Here is a 21,894-nt window from a genome sequence, read left to right on the forward strand (position 1 = left end):
CTCCCTCTCTCTCTCTCCCTCTCTCTCTCTCCCTCTCTCTCCCTCCCTCTCTCTCCCTCTCTCTCCCTCTCTCCCTCCCCGCCTCCCTCTGCCCCTCTCCCCTGCTCGCTCCATTTCTAAAATAAAAAAATTTAAAGTAAAATAATAAAAAGATGTTTTTCAGAGAGCATTCAAGTGCTTTTTGAACCCTTCTGGTTTTAACCTTTATGACTCCCCGAGGGCAGCCACCATCATGAATTTGGTATCTCCTTCTAGTTCATTCATTTTTATGTTTGTCCTCCTAAGTGTTCGTTAAGCTTCTTGGATCTACATGTTTATATTTTTCCGTCAAATTTGGAAATGTTTTCAGTCATTTTTTCTCCAAATATTTTTCTGCCCTAATCTCTCTCTCATCTTCTTTTGGGGCTGTAGGTACATGCATATTAGACCACTTGATATTGTCCCTGAGGCTCCAGGTTTTTATCCCTGCCTTTTTTCTCACCACGTTTCTGCTTGATATTTTCTATTGCTCTGTCTTTAAATTCACTAATCTTTCACCCTGCATTATCTAATCAGATTTGAGCCCATTTGAATTTTTTAAAAATAGTTTCCATTTCTCTATTAAGATTCTATATTTGGGGGCGCCTGGGTGGCTCAGTCGCTTAAGTGTCTGACTTTTGATTTCAGCTCAGGTCATGATCTTGTAGTTCGTGAGATAGAGCCCTGTGTCAGGCTCCGTACTGACAGCTTGGAGCCTGCTTGGGATTCTCTCTCCCCCCCTCTCTCTCTCCCCCCCTCTCTCTCTCCCCCCCTCTCTCTCTCCCCCTTCCCTGCTCTCACTTGCATGTGTGATCGTGCTCTCTCTCTCCCTCCTCTCTCAAAATAAACTGGAAAAAAAAAAGATTCTATATTTCTTCATTAAGCTCCTATTTTCTTTGAAATCCTTGAACATATTTATAATAGCTATTTATAAGTCTTTGTTGGCCAATTCTATTATCTCTGTCCATTTTGAGCTAATCTAATGTTTCTACTGGTTACGGGCCACATTTTTCTATAATTTTTTAGTGTATGCTATCCATTTATAAATGCTGCCTTGTTGAGTGTATTTTGTTGTCCTCCCTAATAGAATCTGAGTTTTGTTCCAATAGGCAGTCAGTTTACCTGGGGATCTGCTTGATCTTTCCAAGGCTTCTTTTTAAGTGTATCTGGGACAGGTCTAAGGTAGTTCTTACTACAGAACTAGATTATGACTACGTATAAGGCATGGCTTTTCTGGAATTTCTACTGAATGCCCCCAGGGTGTTCAGCAAGATTGGTACTAGGGATGTTTGGAACTCACACATCTCCCAGCCCAGCATTGTATCATCTCTGGCAGCTTTTTATCTGTTTAGAATTCAGCCAAAGTTGGATTTTTGGAGCTCCTTCTCTGTAGAGCTTCCTTTCCTTGGGTATTTTGCCATGTAAATTCTTGAGGTGGGGGGGGGGGGGGGAAGAGGGGGAGAGGCCTTGAACTATAATCTTTGCTGCCACAGTCCAGAAAGTAATTCTAGGCAGAAAGCCAGGTGATTGTGGGGTTCACCTCATCTGTTTCTCTTCTCTCAGGTATCACAGTAAATTTCATGTCTTTTATTCAGTTTTACAGTTTTGTTTGTTTGTTTGTTTTTATGGCAAGAGGCCTAATCTGGTACTAGTTACTCTATCGTGACCCGAAGCAGAAATCCCATTCTTTTGTATGTTTACACTCCCATTTTTTTAAATGTTTATTTTTGAGAGAGAGAGAGACAGAGTATGAACAGGGGAGGGGCAGAGAGAGAGGGAGACAGACAACCTGAAGCAGGCTCCAGGCTCTGAGCTGTCAGCTTAGAGCCCAACACAGGGCTCAGATCCAAGAATTGCAAGATCATGACCTGAGCCCAAGTCAGACACTTAACCTACTGAGCCACCCAGGAGCCTCTACACTCCCATTTTTACACACTCCCCAAACCGCATATAGTAATATTTTGCATATATTTTTACATGTTTATATAAGTGGTTTATATTCACATTCTATATTTTTCTTTTAAACTCAACATGCTTTTAAAGATCTGTCCACATTTGTGTATTTGTTCAGTCACTTAACCATTTGAGTGTTTTCAAGTGTGTATTAAGTGCAAGACACTGGGTATGTCATTTGCACAAGATGGAAATGTTCCACTTCCGTGGAGCTCAGGGTCTGGGGAGGTAGGAAGATAATACACAGACAGCCAGGTACACATATAATGTCGCCAGTAAGCACAATAAAGGAAAGTGACGCAGAGTAAGTGGACACAGTGTGAGTGGGCAAGCGCGACCGGACAAAGCCTCAGTGGAGGTGATATTTGAGTAGAAGCCTGACTGAGTGAAGGTGTGAGCCATGCAGATGTCTAGGGGAAGACAGTTCCCAGAAGAGGGCCTGAGTGTGATGAAAGAAGCATTTGAGAGTTTTAAGGAAGGGCATGAAGTGATCTCATTTACGTTTGAGAAAGTTCTGTCTCGCTGCTGTGCGGAGAATGGATATGGGGAGGAGGTGGGAGGCTGCTGCAGTAATCTAGGCAAGAGATGGCAAGAAATGGTGGGGAGAGGTGGTCTTCCTTGGGAAGTTAGCTTACAGGCAGTGCCAACAATTTGCTGTTAGGTAAGTATTGAATGAGGAAGAAGACATTTAAAGAATGATGCCAATGGTATTGGCCCAAGGAATTAGACAAATGGAATGCCACAAACTGAGATGGGGACGTTTGGGTGGCAAATGAATAATTCTGCCTTGAACTTGCTAGGTATAAGATAGCTCTCAGATAACTAAGGGTGATGCCCTTAGTTGAGAACGGGATTGGAGCTGGTGTTTATGTATAATCAGTGTACAGATGGCTGTTAATGCTGTGCCGCTAAATGAGAACCCCTAGGAACTGAGCATGGAGAAGAGAGGTGATCATAGGCCTGAGCCCTGGGAATGTCAATTCTTAAATGTAAGGTCTTCCTCTTAGGGAATCCAGCAGAAGAGACTGGTAAGAAGTAATCATTGGGGTGGGAGGAAAACCAGGAGAATATGGAATCCCAGAAGCCAGTGAAACGAGTGTGTGAGGGAAGGAGTGACCTATTGTGTTCAGTGCCGCCAAGTGGGTATATGGACGTCATCAGAGACCTAGAGCCACGCGGTCCGTTCGTGTTAACTGCTGTATAGTATGCCATCGTGTGAATAGAAAAGGCTCATTCCGGGGCGCCTGGGTGGCGCAGTCGGTTAAGCGTCCGACTTCAGCCAGGTCACGATCTCGCGGTCCGTGAGTTCGAGCCCCGCGTCGGGCTCTGGGCTGATGGCTCGGAGCCTGGAGCCTGTTTCAGATTCTGTGTCTCCCTCTCTCTCTGCCCCTCCCCCGTTCATGCTCTGTCTCTCTCTGTCCCAAAAATAAATAAAAAACGTTGAAAAAATTAAAAAAAAAAAAAAGAAAAGGCTCATTCCTCTCTCTCCCACCATTTACACGAACATTTGCAGCGAACGTTCTTGAACATATCACTGATTTGAGCACATGTGGGGGGTTTCTCTTTGGAGTCTTTCTAGGGATGGAATCACTAGTTATTAAGGAAGATATGCACCTCTTCAACTTGACAAAACGATGCCAGATTGCTTCCCAGAACAGTGGTACCAGAGTCCATGCCTGTGCTCAGTGTTCAAGAGATGGCCCATTCCTCCACATCTTTGCCAACGTTTGCTGTTGCAGACTTTAGAATTCTTGCCACTCACATTTTCCTGAGTACTAGTGAGGTGGTGGGTCTCTGCCACTTGGGTTTCCTTTCATGTGACCTGCCTGTTAATATCAGGCAGTTTTCAATGGAGTTGTCTTTTTTTTCTTTTTTAAGTTGTATGATTTCTTTATATATATTCTGGACACTAAACCTCTATTAAATACATTGCAAATAATGTATGTGCCACACCCAGTCTGTGGTGTGTCTTAACTTGGTAGGGTTGTGGGTATGTGTGTGTATGTGATATAAAAGCTTTTTGCTTTTCTTGTCGATGATGTTTTTAGAGAGAGCACCAGCAGGGAAGAGGGGCAGAGGGGGAGAGAGACAATCCCAAGCAGGCTTCACACACAGCATGGAGCCTGACACAGGGCTTGATCCCACACCCTGGGATCATGAACTGAGCTGCAGTCAAGAGTTGGACACTCAACTGACTGAGACACCCAGGCGCCCCAAAATAGATTTGAATTTTGATGAATCAAATCTATGTGTTTGCTTTGTTTTGTGTCTTATTTAATCAACCTCTCCCTATTTGAAGGTCATAAAAACACTTGCCAATATTTTTTTTCTAAGACTTTAAAAGGTTTTTTTTAATTATAAATGTTATGGTTAATGCATTGGAGATTCTGTGTAGGGTGTGAGGTAGGGATCTTTTATGTTTGCTTCCTCTTTGTGAAGGCCAGGTCTTCTGACCTCTCCAGCCTCTTCCCACTGATCTGCATTGCCACCACCATCACATACATTTCCTACAGGAGAATAGGTCTGGTTGGGGCTTTTTTTTCCCTAATCCACTGATCATATTGCCCATTCTTGGACTCATGCCTAGAAGTTTTCATTATTGAACTTCATAAGAAACTTGCTATCTGGCAGGGCAAGCTGGGCAAAGGGAGGAGGATTATTTGTTTTTTGCTCTGAAGTCATTTGTCTTTAAACAGCTGTCCATAGTGTACTTAAAACAGCACTGGCCGAACTTGGGAAAAAGCTATTTGCCACTCACATATCAAGAACTAATCTGTGGCATAAAGAGGGGGGCCTCACTTTTCCGTGAAACTCTGGGTACTTTTACTTTTGACTTTCCACACCCTTGCCCCGCCAACTCTCACCTCCGGTTTTTCAGGTTGTGATGTCTCTGAACCATGGGGCCACTCTTCCGGTATTTACACGTGGTGGGTATTTTGTGACTGAGCTGTGGTACCAATTTCATTGGTTATTGCCAACCAGACCATAGTGACAGGCCTGACGGGTTCTGGGGTTTCCTGTTGCCTCATCGGCACTGAGACCCCGGATTCCAAAAATAAAAGCACAAGAAACCACCGTGACCTCACGGTCTCTGCTTGCACGGTCCTCTGAACGCCAGGGCTGTTTCCCCCCCTGCACGGCCTGGCCCGGCCTGGACCCTGCTCCCTGCCCGAGCAACGTGGGGTCTGAGTGGCCTGGACAGGCTCTGAGGGCCGTCCCCCCCACCTGAGCACTTGCTCGCTGTCCCCCCTCTTCAGGCTGGCTCCCGCAGGGCCAAAGTGGCTCCGGCAGAGAGGATGAGCAAGTTCTTGAAGCATTTCACTGTCGTTGGGGACGATTACCATGCCTGGAACATCAACTACAAGAAATGGGAGAATGAGGAGGATGAGGAGGACGAGGAGGAGCAGCCACCACCAACACCTGCCTCCGGTGAGGAGGGCAGAGCTGCCGACCCGGCTGCGGCCCCTGTCCCTGCGCCCAGGCCCCGCCTAGACTTCAGGACCACATTGAGGAAGCTGTTCAGCTCCCACAGGTTTCAGGTAGGTGGGCAGAGGCCCAAGATGCCCAGGGTGGGGCAGAGCTGTCAGCCAAGAGTCACGAGGCCAAGGTGGGAGCCCGTCTCTGCCACTGTTTGCCTACTGAATGCTAACCATGTGTCAGGTGCCCCGTCCAGCACTGGGCAGATCCCGTGTTGTCGGGGATAAAATAAGTCACAATCCAAAGTCAGTGAAAGGTCTAGCACCTGATGAGTGAATAAACAAGATGTAGTCTGTCCATGCTCGGCCAGGAGGAGGAAGGAGGCACGGACACCTGCTACAAAGTGGAGGAGGCTTGACAACGTGGTACTCCATGAAAGGAGCCAGACACAAAGACCACATAGCGTATGATTCCATTTGTGTGAAATGTTCAAAATCGGCAAATCCGTAGAGACAGACAGCAGATTGGTGGTAACAAGTTGGAGGGAGGGTAGAATGGCAATGGGCTGCTTACCGGATATGGGTTTCCATTTGGAGTGATGAAAACGCTCCAGAACTACATAGTGGTGATGATTGTACCACCCTGTGAATGTGCTAAATGCCCCTGAACTATAAGCCAACTTAAAAATGATTCAAATGTTTTATGGTAGATTTTAGGTTATGCAGATTTTATGATACACAAAAAGTAAACTAAAGAGTAAACGCTGGAGCCAGAAAAAAATGTTCCTGCGTTCATTCAGCAAACACTGAGTGCGTGCCCTGAGTTGAACAAAGCCAAGATGGGTCCCGTGTCCCAGACACATCACCCTGGGGGCTTCAGTCTCTAATTTTGTAGAGCGATCTGCATAGTGTACCCCACGGCTGACCTCGGGGTGCAGTTAGGGGAGAACATGAGAGGGAGATGTGGACTTGAGAGAATAGCGAAGTGTCTGTTGGCATCTTCTGACTTCGAAAGACAAGCGCAGGTCGAGTCTGGCTGGCCCCGTCTCAGCCCCGAAGTGGGCAAGCAGTGTCTGGAAACGTGTTCTGAGAGCCCCAGGAGAATTCGAGGCCCAGGGATACTAAGGAAGCATGCAGCCCCCCAGGTCCTGTAATGGAGCCATTTTGGGGACCCTGTTGCTGGCGTCCTCCTAAAGCAAAATAAACCAGCGCCTCCCAAAGCTGACTTCCCTTCTGGAAGCAGAAACAGCCCTTGCCTCTCCCATCACTGACTTTGTTCCAGGGTAAAACAGAAAAACAAAAAAATATTTTTTTTAAATTTTGGTCTTTTTCTCATTGTTGCGTAGCTTAGAGAAACGAAGCAGGCCAAACAGCCCAACAAGCCTTGCAGCTCAGCACTTTCCTCTGCGGCTGTGACAGGAAAGGAAACGTGGTATTAAGTTGTTGGGGTTGAAATCCCAAACCCTCAATTTCAGGAGCAGAAGGAAGGCGTCAGTTTCCCTCCAGCTGCAAGGGAAACCCTGGACCTCCCAGCTCTGGGAGGTCCTCCCGAGGGGGCACAGGGCTGGCCCCCTGCGCCAGGACCCCTAAGGACACTCCAGTATACTGGATAAGCCTGACTGTGGAAACATAAGTAGAGATGCTTAGTCATTCACTCGACAGTCACTTCTCGAGCACACACTGCGTGCCAGGGGTACAGCAGCAAGCATGGCAGATGTGTCCCTGTCCTTATTCTTGAAGGACCCACGGTCTGTGGAGAGGCAGGCACTCCAGGAACCATCACCCAGACTGATGCTGGTTATGAGTGAAGGGAAGCCCTCTGTAAGAAAACAGAAGGGGGCTCCGAGAGATCCTGGGGGCAGGGAGCCACCTGACCCAGGATTCGGTGTCAGAAGACATGTAGTGGAGGAGGTGACATTTCACCTGACACCTGAAGCTTAGGCAGGGCTGAGCTCTGTGAATGGGGAGGGGAGGAGCTTTCCAGGCAGAGGGACTGTGTTTGCAAAGGGCCGAAATAGGAAAGGACCTGTCATATTCCTGGAATTGAGAAGGGTCCACATCGGCTTCCGTGTAGCAAGTAAAGGGATGACTTGGCAAGAGAGGAGGTGCTGGAAGGTCATCTGTGGGCAGTGGGCAGCCATGGAAAGTCTAAATGCGTGGGTGGGAGGGAGTGACACAACTGGATTTGTAGAGAGGCTCAGGGAGACCACCGCGGAGTGGGGATACCAGTGCAGGGGTTTGATCTCTGCCGGTAGAATCAGCATGCGAGAGGATTCTGGCATCTCTTTCTTGGATGCGTTCTCTACCTGTTCCCGTGGTTTGAGGCAGCCTAGGTGACCAGATATAATCATTTTATTACAATTATTTATTTTAAGAGAGAGCGAGAGAGTGCACGTGGGATAGGGACAGAGAGAGGGAGCGAGAGACTTCCGAGCAGGCTCCACACTGACACAGCGTAGAGCCCAATGTGAGGCTCGAACTTACAAACCGTGAGATCGTGACCCGAGGCGAAATCGGGAGTCATTCACTGAACTGACTTGACTGAACCAGCCAGGTGCCCCTAAAGTTAATCATTTTAAAGTGAACAATTCAGTGGCATTTTGTACATTCACAGTGTCGTGCCACTCCCACCCCGGTCTAGTTCCAGAATGTTTTCGTCACCCCAAAAGGAGATCCAGTACCCATTAAACAATAACCCTCGGGCCCCCGGGGACCACTAATCTGCTTTCTGTCTGTACGGATTTGCCCGTTCGGGACTTCATAGGAATGGAATCGGACAACGCGTGGTCTGGACGCCCGGCTTCTTCCTCCGCGTCACGTCTTCCCCGTCACTCATGCTGCAGTGTGCCAGAGCCGCTTCCGTTTTACGGCTGAATATTCAGTCTGCTTTTAATGTCTCTGTGCCTTGGTTTTAGACCAGACAAGCTCTCACATCCCTTCAGCTCTAAAATAAAACCAAGGATGAAGAAAGAAAGAAAAGGAAAAACGACCTGCCAGAGGCTGGAATCTTTATTGGGCTACTGATTTTGAATATGTGTGGAAACTTCATTACAGAGCAATTTGGCATGCAGTTTTCACAGTAAACCATGTCACCGAACACTGTAATTACTGAAATAATTAGCTACGGGCTGAAATGGTCAAAGGGTTTAGTAGTCCATCCTCACACAGGCCTGGTGGGTTTCAGCCCGAAACTGCGGGCACTGCCAAGAAAATGGCAGATGAACTTGCGGAATCTACCCCGGAGTGTTGGCTGTAGGAAGGGCCCTGAGGGAGGCGAGGGAGGGTCCACGGTTCCCGAGCGAAGAGAGGGGTTACACGGCGTCCTTTGGGTCTCCTCCCATCGCTGCCATTTCCGCCACCGGACACCGTCACCCCCACCCTGCCATTAGAGGCCTCACCGGCATCGTCACTGTCACCATGCCCTCCCCCCACCCCCGTTGGTGAGAGCACGCCCTCACTGCACCCCGCTCTCACGGAGCCCGCAAGATGGTCCTCCTCCCACCACTCTCTTCAGTCCCCAGGAGGCCCAGGACTCCCTCTGCCCTTGGCCCCCTGACGAGCACGCGTGAGCTGGGCAAATATTCGCGGCTCTGGACGGAAGCTGTTTCGTGTGTCCCGTGGACATCACTGTACTCCGACTGCCTGAAGCAGGCGGTCCCTGGAGGCCTTCCATGACTCAGATCTGTGAGACAGATCTTTTTAATTATTTACCGAACATCTGTTCTGGGCGTACCCTGGCAAGAAGATCTCCAGAAACAGAAAAATTAAAACTTAAAAAACATTTTCTTGCCATCTAGGAATCGGCAGTTTGGCTTGAGAGATGCTGAGACACAGTGAATGAATAGGAAGACTGGTGGTGACGGAGTGTCACTCAGCCACACAGAGACGCTCCAGGGGGACAGACACTTCCCAGCGGGTGGAAGGGCGGGGGGGGGGGGGCGCAGGCAACAGGCCTGGAAGGCGCTTGACTGTGGGCCGCGTCCTCCCATCCTTGGCAGCTTCACCCAGGACGGTTTCCCCTAGATGTTTCCGGCCTAATGTTTCTTGCGCCTTCCCTTGGTCCGCAGGTTATCATCATTTGCCTGGTCATTCTGGATGCCCTCCTGGTGCTCGCTGAGCTCATTCTGGACCTGAAGATCATCAAGGCTGACAAGAACGCCGTCAAGGTAGTGTGTCAGCAGCCCTTTAATACGGCTCAGTTCTGTTATCTCTCCTGAGGCGGGCAGAGTGGGGCAGACGGCACCCGCCTGGGAGTCGCAAGTCCTCAACAGAGTAGGTTGACTGGGTGCTTTTAACCAAAGAGCAGAGAAAATGTCTTTCTTTCCAAACTGTAGACAAGCATTTACTACAAACAAGAAACCTTCTCATTCCGTGTGATGGCTCGAATCTCAAGTGGTGCTAGACCGCGGAGCTGGAGCCTGCTGCTGCTTCTAGAGGGAGGATCTGACCGAGAGAGGGCTACTATCCCATCTTTAGGGGCAGACAAGCTATTTCTCTGCCTGTCGACATTCTGATGCGGTCCCCATGTTGGAGATGTGCCCACTGTTTATCCCCCAGTTCACAGCTGCTGCCTGAGCCTGCCCCAGACGTCTGTCCAGCCTTCCCAAGGCAGCTGCTAGCTTTTCTTCTGTGGCCAGCCCGAGTCCTTCCGGAACATTTTTCCTCTCTCTCTAAACTTAATCACGGACATACCTGCTGTACTCACTCTCTTGTGCCTTTTTCTTCAACTTTTTATTATGAAAAATGGCAAATAACATTTGCTGTATTTGCTTTCTCTATATCCACAAACACACCCATGTATTTTTGACCATTTGAAAGTAAGTTAGACATTAGGACACAAATATTTCAACTTGCTTAAGTATAAGGTCCTTCTGGGGCGCCTGGGTGGCTCAGTCGGTTGAGTGTCCAACTTCGGCTCAGGTCATGATTTTACGGCTTGTGAGTTCAAGCCTTGCATCGGGCTCTGTGTTGACAGTTCAGAGCCTGGAACCTGCTTCTGATTTTGCCCCTCTCTGCCCCCACCCTGTTCTCTCTTTTTCTCTCAAAATAAACATTAAAAATTTTTTTTAATAAAATTTTAAAAAAAGGTCTTTCTCCTACAGAACCACAATATTATCAATTCCTGAAAAGTTATCAACGATTCTATAATAACCAGTTTATATTCAAATGTCCTCATTTGTCCCAAGAGTTATCTGTTATAATGTTTTTGTTATTTTTTCAAACTAGGATCCAGACGTCTGATACTATACTCGGTCATATCTCCACAGGCTCTTTTAATCTAGAAGAGTCCTCCCACCTTTAATTTGTTCCCCTTAGGACACTGACTTACTGGAGTCCAGCCGGTCATCTTGTTAAGTGTCCCGTGTTCTGGATTTGCCTGTTTCCACAGAGGTCCTTCCAGCTTGTTCCCCTATCCCCTCCCTGTACACCATAGGTGAGGTCCGGAGGCACAATTAGCAAGAGTTCTTGGCTGGTGGGGTGTTTTCTTTATAGCACAGCACATCGCTACCAGTGATCCTCACTGAGACCACTTAAGGCAGTAATTGCTGAGCTGTTCCACTGTCCAGGGACACTTTCCCTTTGCCGTTATAGATAATCTGCAGTGACACTTGACAGCCATGCAAAAATCCTCTTCTCCAATTAGCGTCCACCTGATGGTCACTGTCTGAGTCGGCGAACTCAGATTTCCATCATTCGTTTTACATCTAGTAGGTGGTAATCTTTTTATATATATAAAGAAGAGCTTTCCTTTTCCCCTCACGTGTGTATACATATCACTATGGGGGACTCTTGGATTTTTTTGGGTGTATTCAGTGTATGATAATCACAGTCCTTCTGTTCACTGTTCAAATTGTCCCAAATTTGGTCACTGTGAGCCTCTTCAAACTGACTATATCTTTTTAACATAACTCCGTAGGCTCTGAGCATTTCTTGCTCTCTGGCGCAAGACGATGTCCCAGCTGAGTTTGTACTTTCCCTGTCCTAGAATGGAAATGGTTACTTTAAGGAAACGTAGTATTTATAAATAAAGATCTAGCAATCCTCTTCAATTACCGCCTACCTGGGAGATCATGTCTCGTCAGTACGTAGGAGTCAGCCTTGGTCCTTTGCCCAGTGTTCCATATGGAGGTGCCATAATGCATTTGCCAGATGCCCTCTAATATTTCTATGCTGCAAAGAATATAGAAGATCTTTTGTCTGTAAATGATGCTGCAGCGAATATCCCTACAACATGCCTTTGTGCACGTGTCAGCTTAGCTGTAGGATAGATTCCTAGCATTGGAGTCACCGGGCCAAAGGACATGGTTTTCAAATCCTGCCATTGCCCAACTGCCTGTCAGAGGGCAGGCAGGGCAGAGCCCCGGTCTGTGGTGTTCCGGCCGTATTCCCAGGCCAAGAACTGCGCCCGTGGAGTTTGGGGTCAAATCAATGAGTTCACTCTCCGGTGCCTGGGCAGGTGCACTCAAGGCCAGCTCGTCTGTGTGCCCTGCCCCAGCCTGTGACCAGCCCTGGATCTGCACTCACTGTGCTGCCTCTGTCCTCTCCAGGTGTTTCACTGCATGAGCATTGCCATCTTGACCTTCTTTATGATGGAGATTTTTCTAAAATTATATGTCTTCCGCTTGGAGTTCTTCCACCACAAGTTTGAAATCCTGGACACCATCGTGGTGGTGATTTCCTTCATCCTTGACATTGTCCTCCTGTTCCATGAGCACCAGTTTGAGGCTCTTGGCCTACTGATTCTGCTCCGGCTGTGGCGGGTGGCCCGGATCATCAACGGTATGTTCCCTGCACTCCCGGGCTGCAGAGGGAATTGGAGGGTGGGCACAGCCTGAGTGTGGACCCAGAGGCCATGGTTCCTCTTCCTTCTGGCTAGCATTTTCTAGGGAAAAAGGGGGTGATCGGAGTTGGTTCCTACCACTGCCTCTGTGGCTACAAATCGACACGGTGTCACATGCTCAAAGAGGAACCACATTTCTCCTGTAGGCCTTGTTTTCATGATAATTAGAAGATATTTATAGAAGGGGTCAGACGAATGCCTCATTACTCCCTACAGCTTGGTCCCCAGAGCACCTTTGTTGTTTGGTGTTTTCCCGAAGATTGTTCCACCGCACCCCACCCACTGGGAGGGGTACCATCCAAAAGGGGTGCAAGTAAACTGACAAACGCTGCACACTAGATTCTGGCCCTTTGAGGAAGTCACAGCACTTGTTAACATGAGGAAGACTTTGAGAACTGTTTCCCAAACTGACAGACTGGACAGTTTGGGGGGAGATATAACACCTCTTAACATGACGCAGACTTTGGCTCTAGAGAACACGCTTGGGGAAAGAATGCTCTACCATATTCCTCATACACACCCTGTTGGTGCAGGGAGGCTCTGTTTCAGAGAAGCCATGTTTGTGCTGTTATTGGGTGGACCCAGTGATCACCAACTGGTTCAGCTCTCCCTGAATGAGTCAGGTTGTTCTGAAGCCTGTCTGTAGACCCACCGCACCAGAATCCCCTTCAGGGCTCTTGTTTTTTCACTGGAGAGTCTGATGCGACGTCTGGGTGGACCCTTGTGGGGTGTCTGTTTTTGAAGTGCTAACAGGTGATCTGGGCGTCCAGATAGGCTTGGGAATCCCTAGACAAGCGTCCAGCCCGACAGACTGTAGGTCAATGCCAGGAGAGTGAGGCAGGCCCGTCCTAGGATGTGCAGCTCCTTCACTGGGCAGCAACGAGTCCCACCCCGGCCTTCCTTGCTGGCGGTGAGGGGTCACATCTGCTCTGATGCGGGGCTCTGCCTGTGGGCACTGCAGGCTCCCACAGGCTTTAGGAGCCAGTTCAGATCTGATTAAAGTTTATTAAGAATATTCACTTGGGGGGCACTTGGGGGGCTGAGTGGGTTAAACATCCGACTCTTGATTTCGGCTCAGGTCATGATCTCACGGTTTGTGAGATTGAGCCCTGTGTCGGGCTCTGCACTGACAGCAAGGAGACTTCCTTGGGACACTCTCCCATTCTCTCTCACAAAATAAACAGACATTAAAAAAAAAATAATAATTTGGGCTCCATCAAAGGAAATAAAGGAAGCTTTCCACTTTACTGAATATGCTTATGCTGATTATTTCATTCATCAAACAGAAATACTCTATGCAAAGGTTAGCACAATTGAAATGGATCAACCACTACAAACTATGAATGACTCCGGAATAGTTACTACCCATTACTCTATCACACCATTGTGAGATGTGCTTTTACAGATAAAACCAAAAGCCTGAGCTCTGTTCATTTTCTTGGTCCAAATGGTAGCAAGGCACAGGACTGCCTAATAATGCGCACTGTTGCATCGCTATCAAATTTAGGGGCAGGACATGAAAGGTCTGAGAAAGCAACACAAGCTTCAACTGGATTCAGACAATCAAGAATGCTGGGGACCGGGGGCCAGTGCTCCCCGACCTATGGCTACCGAGTCCACACATGGTCACTCTTAGTTGGAAGGCACAGAGCATCCCCAGTTGCTGCACAGTCTTTTGAGGTCATGTCCCCACTGTGGCACGGGCATCTGGGAGCCACCAGATAAGGCCGGTGACCCCCCTGTCAGCCAAGGCTTTGTTGATGGCCTGATAGCTGAACTGGCCATAGCTGTGGGAGGCGGAAAGTCAGGACAGTGACCACTCCAAGGCCAAGCTTGAGCATTTCCAGCCTTGTACTTTCGTGGCTTTTGTGTAGAGTGCTAATAAGCCACGCCGTCACGAACACGCTCTGTGTTAAGGAGCTTAACACTCATGTGGTCAGGGACTATTAAGGACTTCTTAGCCCATGTGGGCTAAAGGGAAATCTTTAGGAGCCAGTTCAGGTCTGATTAAAGTTCCTTGAGAATATTCATTTGGGGAGCACCTGGGTACTGAGTAGCTCAGAGATAAACTCTGACCCTCCTAGCTCTGATGTCTTTAAGGGACTAACCATGCTGTCACCAGCTGGACACATTTATAAATAATACAGGGCTTTTTCCAAGTGGTTAAACTAGAAACCTGTATCACTGAGACCCTTAATTATTTTACAGGAATAATTATCTCTGTTAAGACACGTTCAGAACGGCAACTATTGAGGTTAAAACAGATGAATATACAGTTGGCCGCCAAGATCCAACACCTTGAATTCAGCTGCTCTGAGAAGGTAAGACCACAGTTTTGGGAAAATGCCACCTGTCTGCCTTCAGTTCTGCGCTTCTCCCTGCCAGGCCCTTGCTCGGACACAGCCCTCGACTAAGTCTTCCTTGTTCTTTCAGACTCAGGTTAGGCATCGCCTCCTTCCCCAGAGCTATGTCAAGTGTCCCTCCTCTGAGTACCTCCTGTCACTGGAGTCGCCCACTGGACCCCATCTGACTGAGGCGGGCTCCACTGGCAGACTCCAGTAGGAGTGTGGCATTCGTTCGGCTGTGCATCCGGGGGACCCGCTGAATGCTCACCACATCTCTGGCGAGGCTCAGAAGGTAAACTGACTTGTTTGTCTGCTTCTGTAATGACAGGAACAAGAAATTGAAAGACTTAACAAGCTCTTGAGACAGCACGGACTTCTTGGTGAGGTCAACTAGATGCGCACCTGCTCCACCCCAAAGAGAAGACCCTGCTCCCACGGGCTTGTGTCTCTGAGAGAAAGACAGCTGCCTCTCCTGGGCCCGTTTCGGGGAGAGGTTTGGTTCGATGCCTTTGCCTCACCTCCGCCCAGCTTGGATTCCGGGGTGGGCAGGTGGTAGGGGGAGGGGGGAAGGCGGGGGAAAGGCTTGCCCTTCCTTTCTTGGCGTGACCAAGAGCTTCCCATCCCGTCCTCACTCCACGTCACCGTGTATCATAAACTATATTCTCTCATGTTGACACTTTTGCTTGAAAATGAACGAAGCTGGACAACTACTAGTTGTATGTAAAATTTTATCTCATCAGTGTACTTTTCGCATTTCGCGTGTATATTGAGGAACCAGTGCATTCTTTCATATGGGCATTCTGAAAGACAAAGGAAAAAAGAAAGCTACCTTAGCTACCAGCCCATTCTAGAAAGTCTTCTCTTCCCAAGCTGTTCTCAACAGCTCCTCTTGGTGCATATTCCTCCAGGGAGGTTGTCCTCAGGTACCCAGCCCCTCCTCTGCCGCGTCTAGCTTCTAACTGGCTCTACCCAGTTCCGCCACCTGACAACTTTTTTCTCAATTACTGTGCAATTAATGTATAAAAGCAGCTCCTTCCCTCGGGACCTCCTACTCTATTCTTTCCAGCATCAACTGCTAGGAACTGCTCTGTGGTATCCCGTACAACCCGCCCGTTGGAGAGCTCCAGTGCCTGCCTCCGAAATAGCAATTAGACCCAAGACTCCATGTAATGAAGGTGACACCGGGGAAAGATCCCCTCGTGAGGCCCTGTGCTCTACTTGCACGATTTTGTACAATTTTGCTATTTTTGTATTCGTTTCCACGGGACCAGTAAAGGAAAGAAAACCTGGACTACAAACAATAAGTATTTTTAAAATAAGTCATGTTGAAGCAGAGGAGGAATACACTGGATGAAGCCTCGATGCCTGAGCTACTTCAGGGTCTGTCCCCTGTACCATCTTCCCAAAGCTGCAGTTTGCTTTCCACACATGACCTATGTGCCGACAGTACTGGAAATCACCAAGACCAGACGGTGCCCCATTCTAAGGTCACACTAAGTAGAATTTCCAAAAGGAGAAAGGAGGGAAGTGAGCGGAGAGAGGAGATGTGTGGTTTGAGGGCAACCCCACAGGTCAGAGGTGTAACACCACAGGAGGTCTCCAAGGGAGCCCACGCCCCACAGCACTTGATTCTAGAGGTGTGGTGTCATTTCCTTGATTAAAAACTTACGTCAAACAAAGGGGAAGAAGAAATTAAACGGCAGCTTGGCATTGATGGTTGGCCGAGCCCTGAAGCCCGCCTCTGCAGGTGCAGACACATCCACAAAAGTAACCGCAGTGGAAATAAGAACCGTTCTTTCATTTCCTGAGTTGGTCTGCAATAAAAAGAGCGATGCAAGCCCTGCCTTCCAGCGTGCTAACAAAGATGGGACGTGTTGCGTTCTTTTCCGCACGTGACCATGGTCAGTGCATCTCATAGGTATGCGGAGGGCCCATCAGCCACTAACTTGGATGAAAGATACCACTTTTACCCAGGTTGTCCTAACCCATCAATGTCCATCTCAACTCAATTTTCAATGAATTTGAAGGATCAAATCTAAACAAGAACGCTAATGTGAATTCAACCGTTGTCAGAATTTTCTAACTAAATGACTGCTAAGGTGTTTAAATTTCAATAATTTTTTCACAGAATAAATTTTATTATCACACTTGAGTTTTGTCTGGACTTACATCTTAACCAATACCTTGATTTTTTTAAGTTTGTTTATTTTGAGAAAAGTGTGGGAGGGGCAAAAGGAGAGAGAATCTTAAGCAGGCTCCATACTCAGCGTGGAGCCCAACACAGGGCTCAATCCCATGACCCTGGGATCGTGACCTGAGCTGAAATCAAGAGTCTTGACGCCCATCCAAGCCACCCAGGGGCCCCTTAACCGATACCTTTGTACTCAAGTTAGACGTACCTCAGGAAATGAGGATGCAATTAGATTTGCAGTGACATTAACTATTTTAGCCTGTGGGTTCAGTAAGGATCCGTACTTTGTCCACTTCACTTCTATAACCAAAGCCACTGGGAGCTGGCAGGAATCCTGCAAAACAAAATGCCATTCACCAGTCTGAACATTACACAACCTCATGTCAAACTTAATCTGCAGTTCAGTTTTAATTGTAAAATGTTTCGCATATTACAAAATGTTCTGAACAAGAGAGTGAATAGACTCTAGAAGTTCAGACGAAAACAGCTGAGAGCACATATTTTAAAGTACTCAGTGCTCCAAAAATATTTTAACACCTAAAGCATCATCTTTCCGTGCTCTCCCGTTTCTAGAAAGACCAGCCATTATTGGGAAGTTGGGGAGATCCCAACACCAAACTGGAACACGGGGCTTCAAATGCCCCAACTTCAGCTCAGGGATTCTTTAGGGGAGAAACCGGCATTGGGTGGGGAGAGAAGAGAGGATGGGGTTATTCACAGAAATTAAACCTAATTGCAGATCACGTTAAAACACACCTGGAAGAAATGCAGTTGCTCTCTTTCCATTTATTTAATCTCATCAGTTGGCGATTAAGGTGTTACACAGGAGCGTATAGAAATGAGTCTGTAAGTTGTCAAAGACACTAAGTCTCCTGTGGACTGAGAGCATTGCTCCCACAGCTGCGCCTCCCGAGGCCTCTGCCCCCGGGCAGAACAGGCCAGCAGCCTCCCAACCTTTTTCCTGCCTTTACATCTGGTTTGTTGGCAAATGTGATAACCACTGAAGCTGCTTGACCGGTAGAAGGGATTCCATTGTAATACTCTACTTCTGTGTGTGTGTTTGACATTTTCCCCACAATAACAAGTTTTTAAAAATACGCCTCTTTAGGGCATGAAAAGCTACCAAGCCTGCTAAATTTGGTGCCTGCCAAAAAGGCACTGGTGGAACTCCTTAGCTTGGAACTGCCTTTTAAGAAGTTTGCAGGCAAAAAAATCCCCGTGACTATCCTGTTATTAGAAGATGCGATACACCACTGGCAGAAACTGAGCTTATTAGCACAAGCTCTCATGTCTGCTACTGGAGTTTCCTGGAAGGGGAGTACAAAACCCACTCCAGGCCCTCTGAGCTCCCTGGACCAGCAAAACCCTGAAAACGCTAATGTCTGCACTGCCTCTCCTCCCAACCTGTTTTCCCCTCTGAGGGGTCCTAATAACTGGATGTCTCAACTCAACTGCCAGAAGCCAGAAGCAATTTGCCTCGCTCCGAGGCGGCAGACCCGAGCCAAGACATAGCAGCTGAACAGCAGGGACTGAGTAATCATGGGTCTCTGCCGGGGACTCGGGAGGAGGGCCGGATCAGAGCTAGAGAGCTAGTCCTCAGCCCCATTGTCCCCATGCTATAAATACGCTAAGCAGATAATGAGAGGCCCGAGAAGCTGCCACAAGCAAACGCTGGGCAATTAAAGCATAAGATGGAGAGCACGCCTCCGGTGATGGGGACCAGCCCACGCTCTGACGGCTGAGACAAAAGAAAAAGGTGGGCAGAGCAATCACATGTGATCAGGAACCTCTCTGTAGCATGTCAAGTTCCATTAAACTCTTCAGGGAACTTTGGAACTGAAAGCTCTCACGTGTGGGCTGCCTTTATAGACCAGGGAACGAGAGATGGGACAGCGATGTGGACAGGAGGAGTCTCTCTTTTTGTGACAGTCCTCATACTCCCCTGTCCTGTCACGATGCCTCATGTCACACCAGCAGTGATCGTACGAAGTCAGGATGGCGATGGGTGGTAGTTTCTACGTTCGGAGCGGCCACTAGGCACCACGAATGTCCCTCATTTAACTCCACCACCCCGTGTGGCTGACACCGTAGCCCTCCCTCCCTATTTCACAGATGAGGAAACAGGCTCCAACCCTCAAAGGCAAGAGCGCTAACAAGGGGCAAAAACAGTTTTCAAGACCCAGGCCCATCTGACAGCAAAGCCCGGGCTCCGGCCCAGAGCCATCCATCTCCTCAACAGCTCCCCTACCTCCCCACGGGGGTGGGGGAGCAGTGGGAATAGGAGAGACCACTCGCGCGCAGGTGCAGCCTTCCGCTTTCCCTTTACCTTCATGTGGGGCGCCTGGGTGAGGAAGTGGATGGGTACCCAGTCCAGCACATCCTGGGCCCGGGAATTTCCAAAAGGGGCCACATAATCCGGGAAGCCATGGCCCTTCAGGAGGCTCTTCACTTTCTGCACTGCGAGCTGACACGTGATGGCTTTGGTCAGTCTCGTGGGAAGGAAAAAGAAGTTGATGCAATGAGGCTGTTGTTCATTCCAACAGTTTTCACCGGCTCAACGACACACGTGCCCTCTCCAGTTGCTTTATTTTCTCACTCCAAACCCATCATTTGACAGAAGCCAAACTGTCTCTAACTCTGAGAAACCTCGGTTAGCTCTGTACAAGCAGAGTTTCCATGGCCAAAAGTTTGGGAAATATTGCATGCCCACATCCCTCCTGAAGCACACTGGCATATTAGAGGCTCTCCTTACAGTAAGGAATCATGTTTTTAACTTTAGTTTGGTGTTGCTCAAACATATTGATTGGACCACAGACATACCCCTACTGACTCTTGTGGAAATATAGTCCCTGAAACTCCCTCAGAGAAATACTGGTCTAAAGTGATCAGAACCAATAATGGAAATGGAATGTGTTGGTCTAACCAAAACAATGCTATAATTACCCTGAGGGGAGGTAGGGATGGGAAGTGTAGGGTAGGAGAAGAAAGGGGTAAGAGCCAAATCTTGGTCTTCCATAGTGGGGACTCAATAATTCGTAAGACCAAAATATCAAGAAGCAGCATTACATAAAGGTTATTCACAGATTTGGGAGTAAGTTTCCAAAAACTCAGCTATAGGAACTGCAAGAGATTGCCTGCAGAGTGGGGGAAATGAGGGTAAGCCATGCGGAGCTGACATTTTACGTTATGTATGTTTGATGCTAACACGGTAAAAACAGAGATCACATGCAGGCTTCCTCTCAATGGGCTTGTTGCACTATGTATATTAAATTTCAGAAATATAGAAAGGACTTTCAGGGACAGTTGTTTTTTTTTTTTTTTTTTTTTTTTTTTTTTTGCTGTGAACTCAGATGCTATGTATGCAACCTTAAAACCAAATCTCCAAAAGCCTTGAGATTTTTACTCTGCCACATCTGATAAGAAAAATGATCTAAACAAGTTTCCTTTGAATCATGACAAATGGTGTATGGCTGTGAAAACTAAAATTAGAAAACAAAGGTACTGTCACTAGTGCCAACAGGTCACACTGTGGCTTTCACATGCGCTTGCAGGCTGATGGGGAGGTTCGACTGAGATGGGGGAAGAGTAGGAATGTCTTGTTTTCTGACCAACACAAGTTCCAAAAGAAACAAGTTTCTCTCTTACCTTAGCTTACAGCCAGATTGCATATCATAACCAAATAACACTGGGGTCCGGATCCCCTCGAGTGCTAAGCAGTCTTTCTCCGCTGTGCTTCGAAGAATAGTAAGTTGTCCATATCTGTTCATGGTCTGAATAATCCCAGATATTCACAGAAAGTTAAGGGACAATCACCCAGTACAAAAGCAGTCCGATTTTCAGGAGACAGTGACGCACGTGTGACATGAAGTGAAACCCAAATATCCCTTCTCTAGGCATCTGCGATTTTGACAGTTATTTCCCGGGACAGAGCAAAAAACGGTTCTATTCTCCCTGATTAGGAGATCCTCAGAAGGAAAATCCTCAGAAACTGTTCCTCCTTTAAAATATTTCCAATTTTTCAAAATCACTAAATGTGTTTAAGAGTCTCTGTTTAAGTATGCAATTAAATATATCTAAAAGTCTGTCAACTTTTCTGTCTTAAGATTTTCACTATAAAACACGTTTTCCAGGGTCACGCTGTTTCACCCCCCAACCACCCCACGTACCTCACGTGCTCTGCGGCCAGACCCACCACCCACCACAGCCAACCAGAGAAGTCCTGGCCAGAACTAGTCTCCAGCTCACAGGACTCTCAGCAATAAAGAGAAGAGCGACACACACAAGTGGACAGGGAAATCAACCTTGTCTACAGAACCAAAAAGGATATCCCTTCTGAGGCTGAAATCCAGCAGCTAATGGGAGCCCTACAACATAACCAGGGTTTCCACTGAGAGGAACCGGCTTTGTATTTTGCTGAAAGACAAAGAAGAAATGCCCCCAAATAATTCTTAATTTGATAAGGAAATAGGGCGAAAATAAAATGCTTTTCACAGTGAAATCTAGGATTTCCAACCAATAAAAGAATTCCTCCCCCCTACTCAGAACTATAAATATATCTGCTGAGTGTAGGAGTAGATCATTCTATAAAAGAACAAGCTCACATGGAAGAAAATCTTACTCCCAGAAAGGATAAGATACAAGGACTCTGCCTGATTTCCTCACAAACACATGCGACATAAACCCTTCGTTTAGTACAAATGGATAGATGGTAATACTTCTAAATTGGGATACCTTTTCCCCTAAGAAGTTATGATTTCTTTTTATTTGCAATTAATTATGTGTACAAAATTGATCAAACCTACCTGAATGAAACGAATTTCAAACTTTTGCTCAAGTGGAAGCATTGCACTGCTCACTGTCCCCAGAAGGAGAGAGAGATCAGCTTTGGTTATTTCCCCTGCATCTGTATATGTGAGGCTGTACTTGACCTAAAAACAAAACGATACTCCAAATCCACCTGTTCCTGTTGCATTTCTGTAGCTGTATTAATAATTCAGAATACATATAGAAGGCAAGTCCTTTCCCATTTCTCTATTCATGGAAGCTTTTCTGTCCTGGCTCATCAGACTTCAGGACGAGTTGCCTCACCACCCCCAGCTGACAGCGTCATCTGAGCCTCTCTGTACCGAG

The 21,894-nt window shown here is 47.5% G+C and overlaps 2 protein-coding genes across 11 annotated transcripts in view; one reads left to right on the forward strand and one right to left on the reverse strand.

Moving 5' to 3' along the window:
* Positions 1-16,698, forward strand: part of HVCN1 (hydrogen voltage gated channel 1) — a 37,039-nt gene extending 20,341 nt beyond the window's left edge. For 4 of the 6 annotated variants that reach the window (XM_049619333.1, XM_049619334.1, XM_049619335.1 and 1 more), the window contains 5 exons: positions 5,229-5,510; positions 9,455-9,553; positions 11,936-12,167; positions 14,437-14,549; positions 14,902-16,698. In XM_049619333.1, coding sequence (XP_049475290.1) covers positions 5,229-5,510; positions 9,455-9,553; positions 11,936-12,167; positions 14,437-14,549; positions 14,902-14,967 — 792 coding nt within the window. In that variant the 3' untranslated portion in view covers positions 14,968-16,698. Of the gene's footprint in view, positions 1-4,849; positions 4,899-5,228; positions 5,511-9,454; positions 9,554-11,935; positions 12,168-14,436; positions 14,550-14,901 lie in introns of all 6 variants that reach the window. The other 2 variants (XM_049619331.1, XM_049619332.1) reach the window with 1 other exon arrangement.
* TCTN1 (tectonic family member 1) overlaps positions 15,266-21,894 on the reverse strand; it is a 28,692-nt gene continuing 22,063 nt past the window's right edge. For 4 of the 5 annotated variants that reach the window (XM_049619324.1, XM_049619322.1, XM_049619325.1 and 1 more), the window contains 6 exons: positions 21,567-21,692; positions 21,090-21,177; positions 20,410-20,548; positions 19,091-19,253; positions 16,973-17,098; positions 15,266-16,387 (listed from right to left, as the gene is read on the reverse strand). In XM_049619324.1, coding sequence (XP_049475281.1) covers positions 16,244-16,387; positions 16,973-17,098; positions 19,091-19,253; positions 20,410-20,548; positions 21,090-21,177; positions 21,567-21,692 — 786 coding nt within the window. In that variant the 3' untranslated portion in view covers positions 15,266-16,243. The remainder of the gene's footprint in view (positions 16,388-16,972; positions 17,099-19,090; positions 19,254-20,409; positions 20,549-21,089; positions 21,178-21,566; positions 21,693-21,894) is intronic. The other variant, XM_049619323.1, reaches the window with a different exon arrangement.

This window comes from Panthera uncia (genome assembly GCF_023721935.1).
Source record: "Panthera uncia isolate 11264 chromosome D3 unlocalized genomic scaffold, Puncia_PCG_1.0 HiC_scaffold_8, whole genome shotgun sequence".
Lineage (NCBI taxonomy): Eukaryota > Metazoa > Chordata > Mammalia > Carnivora > Felidae > Panthera > Panthera uncia.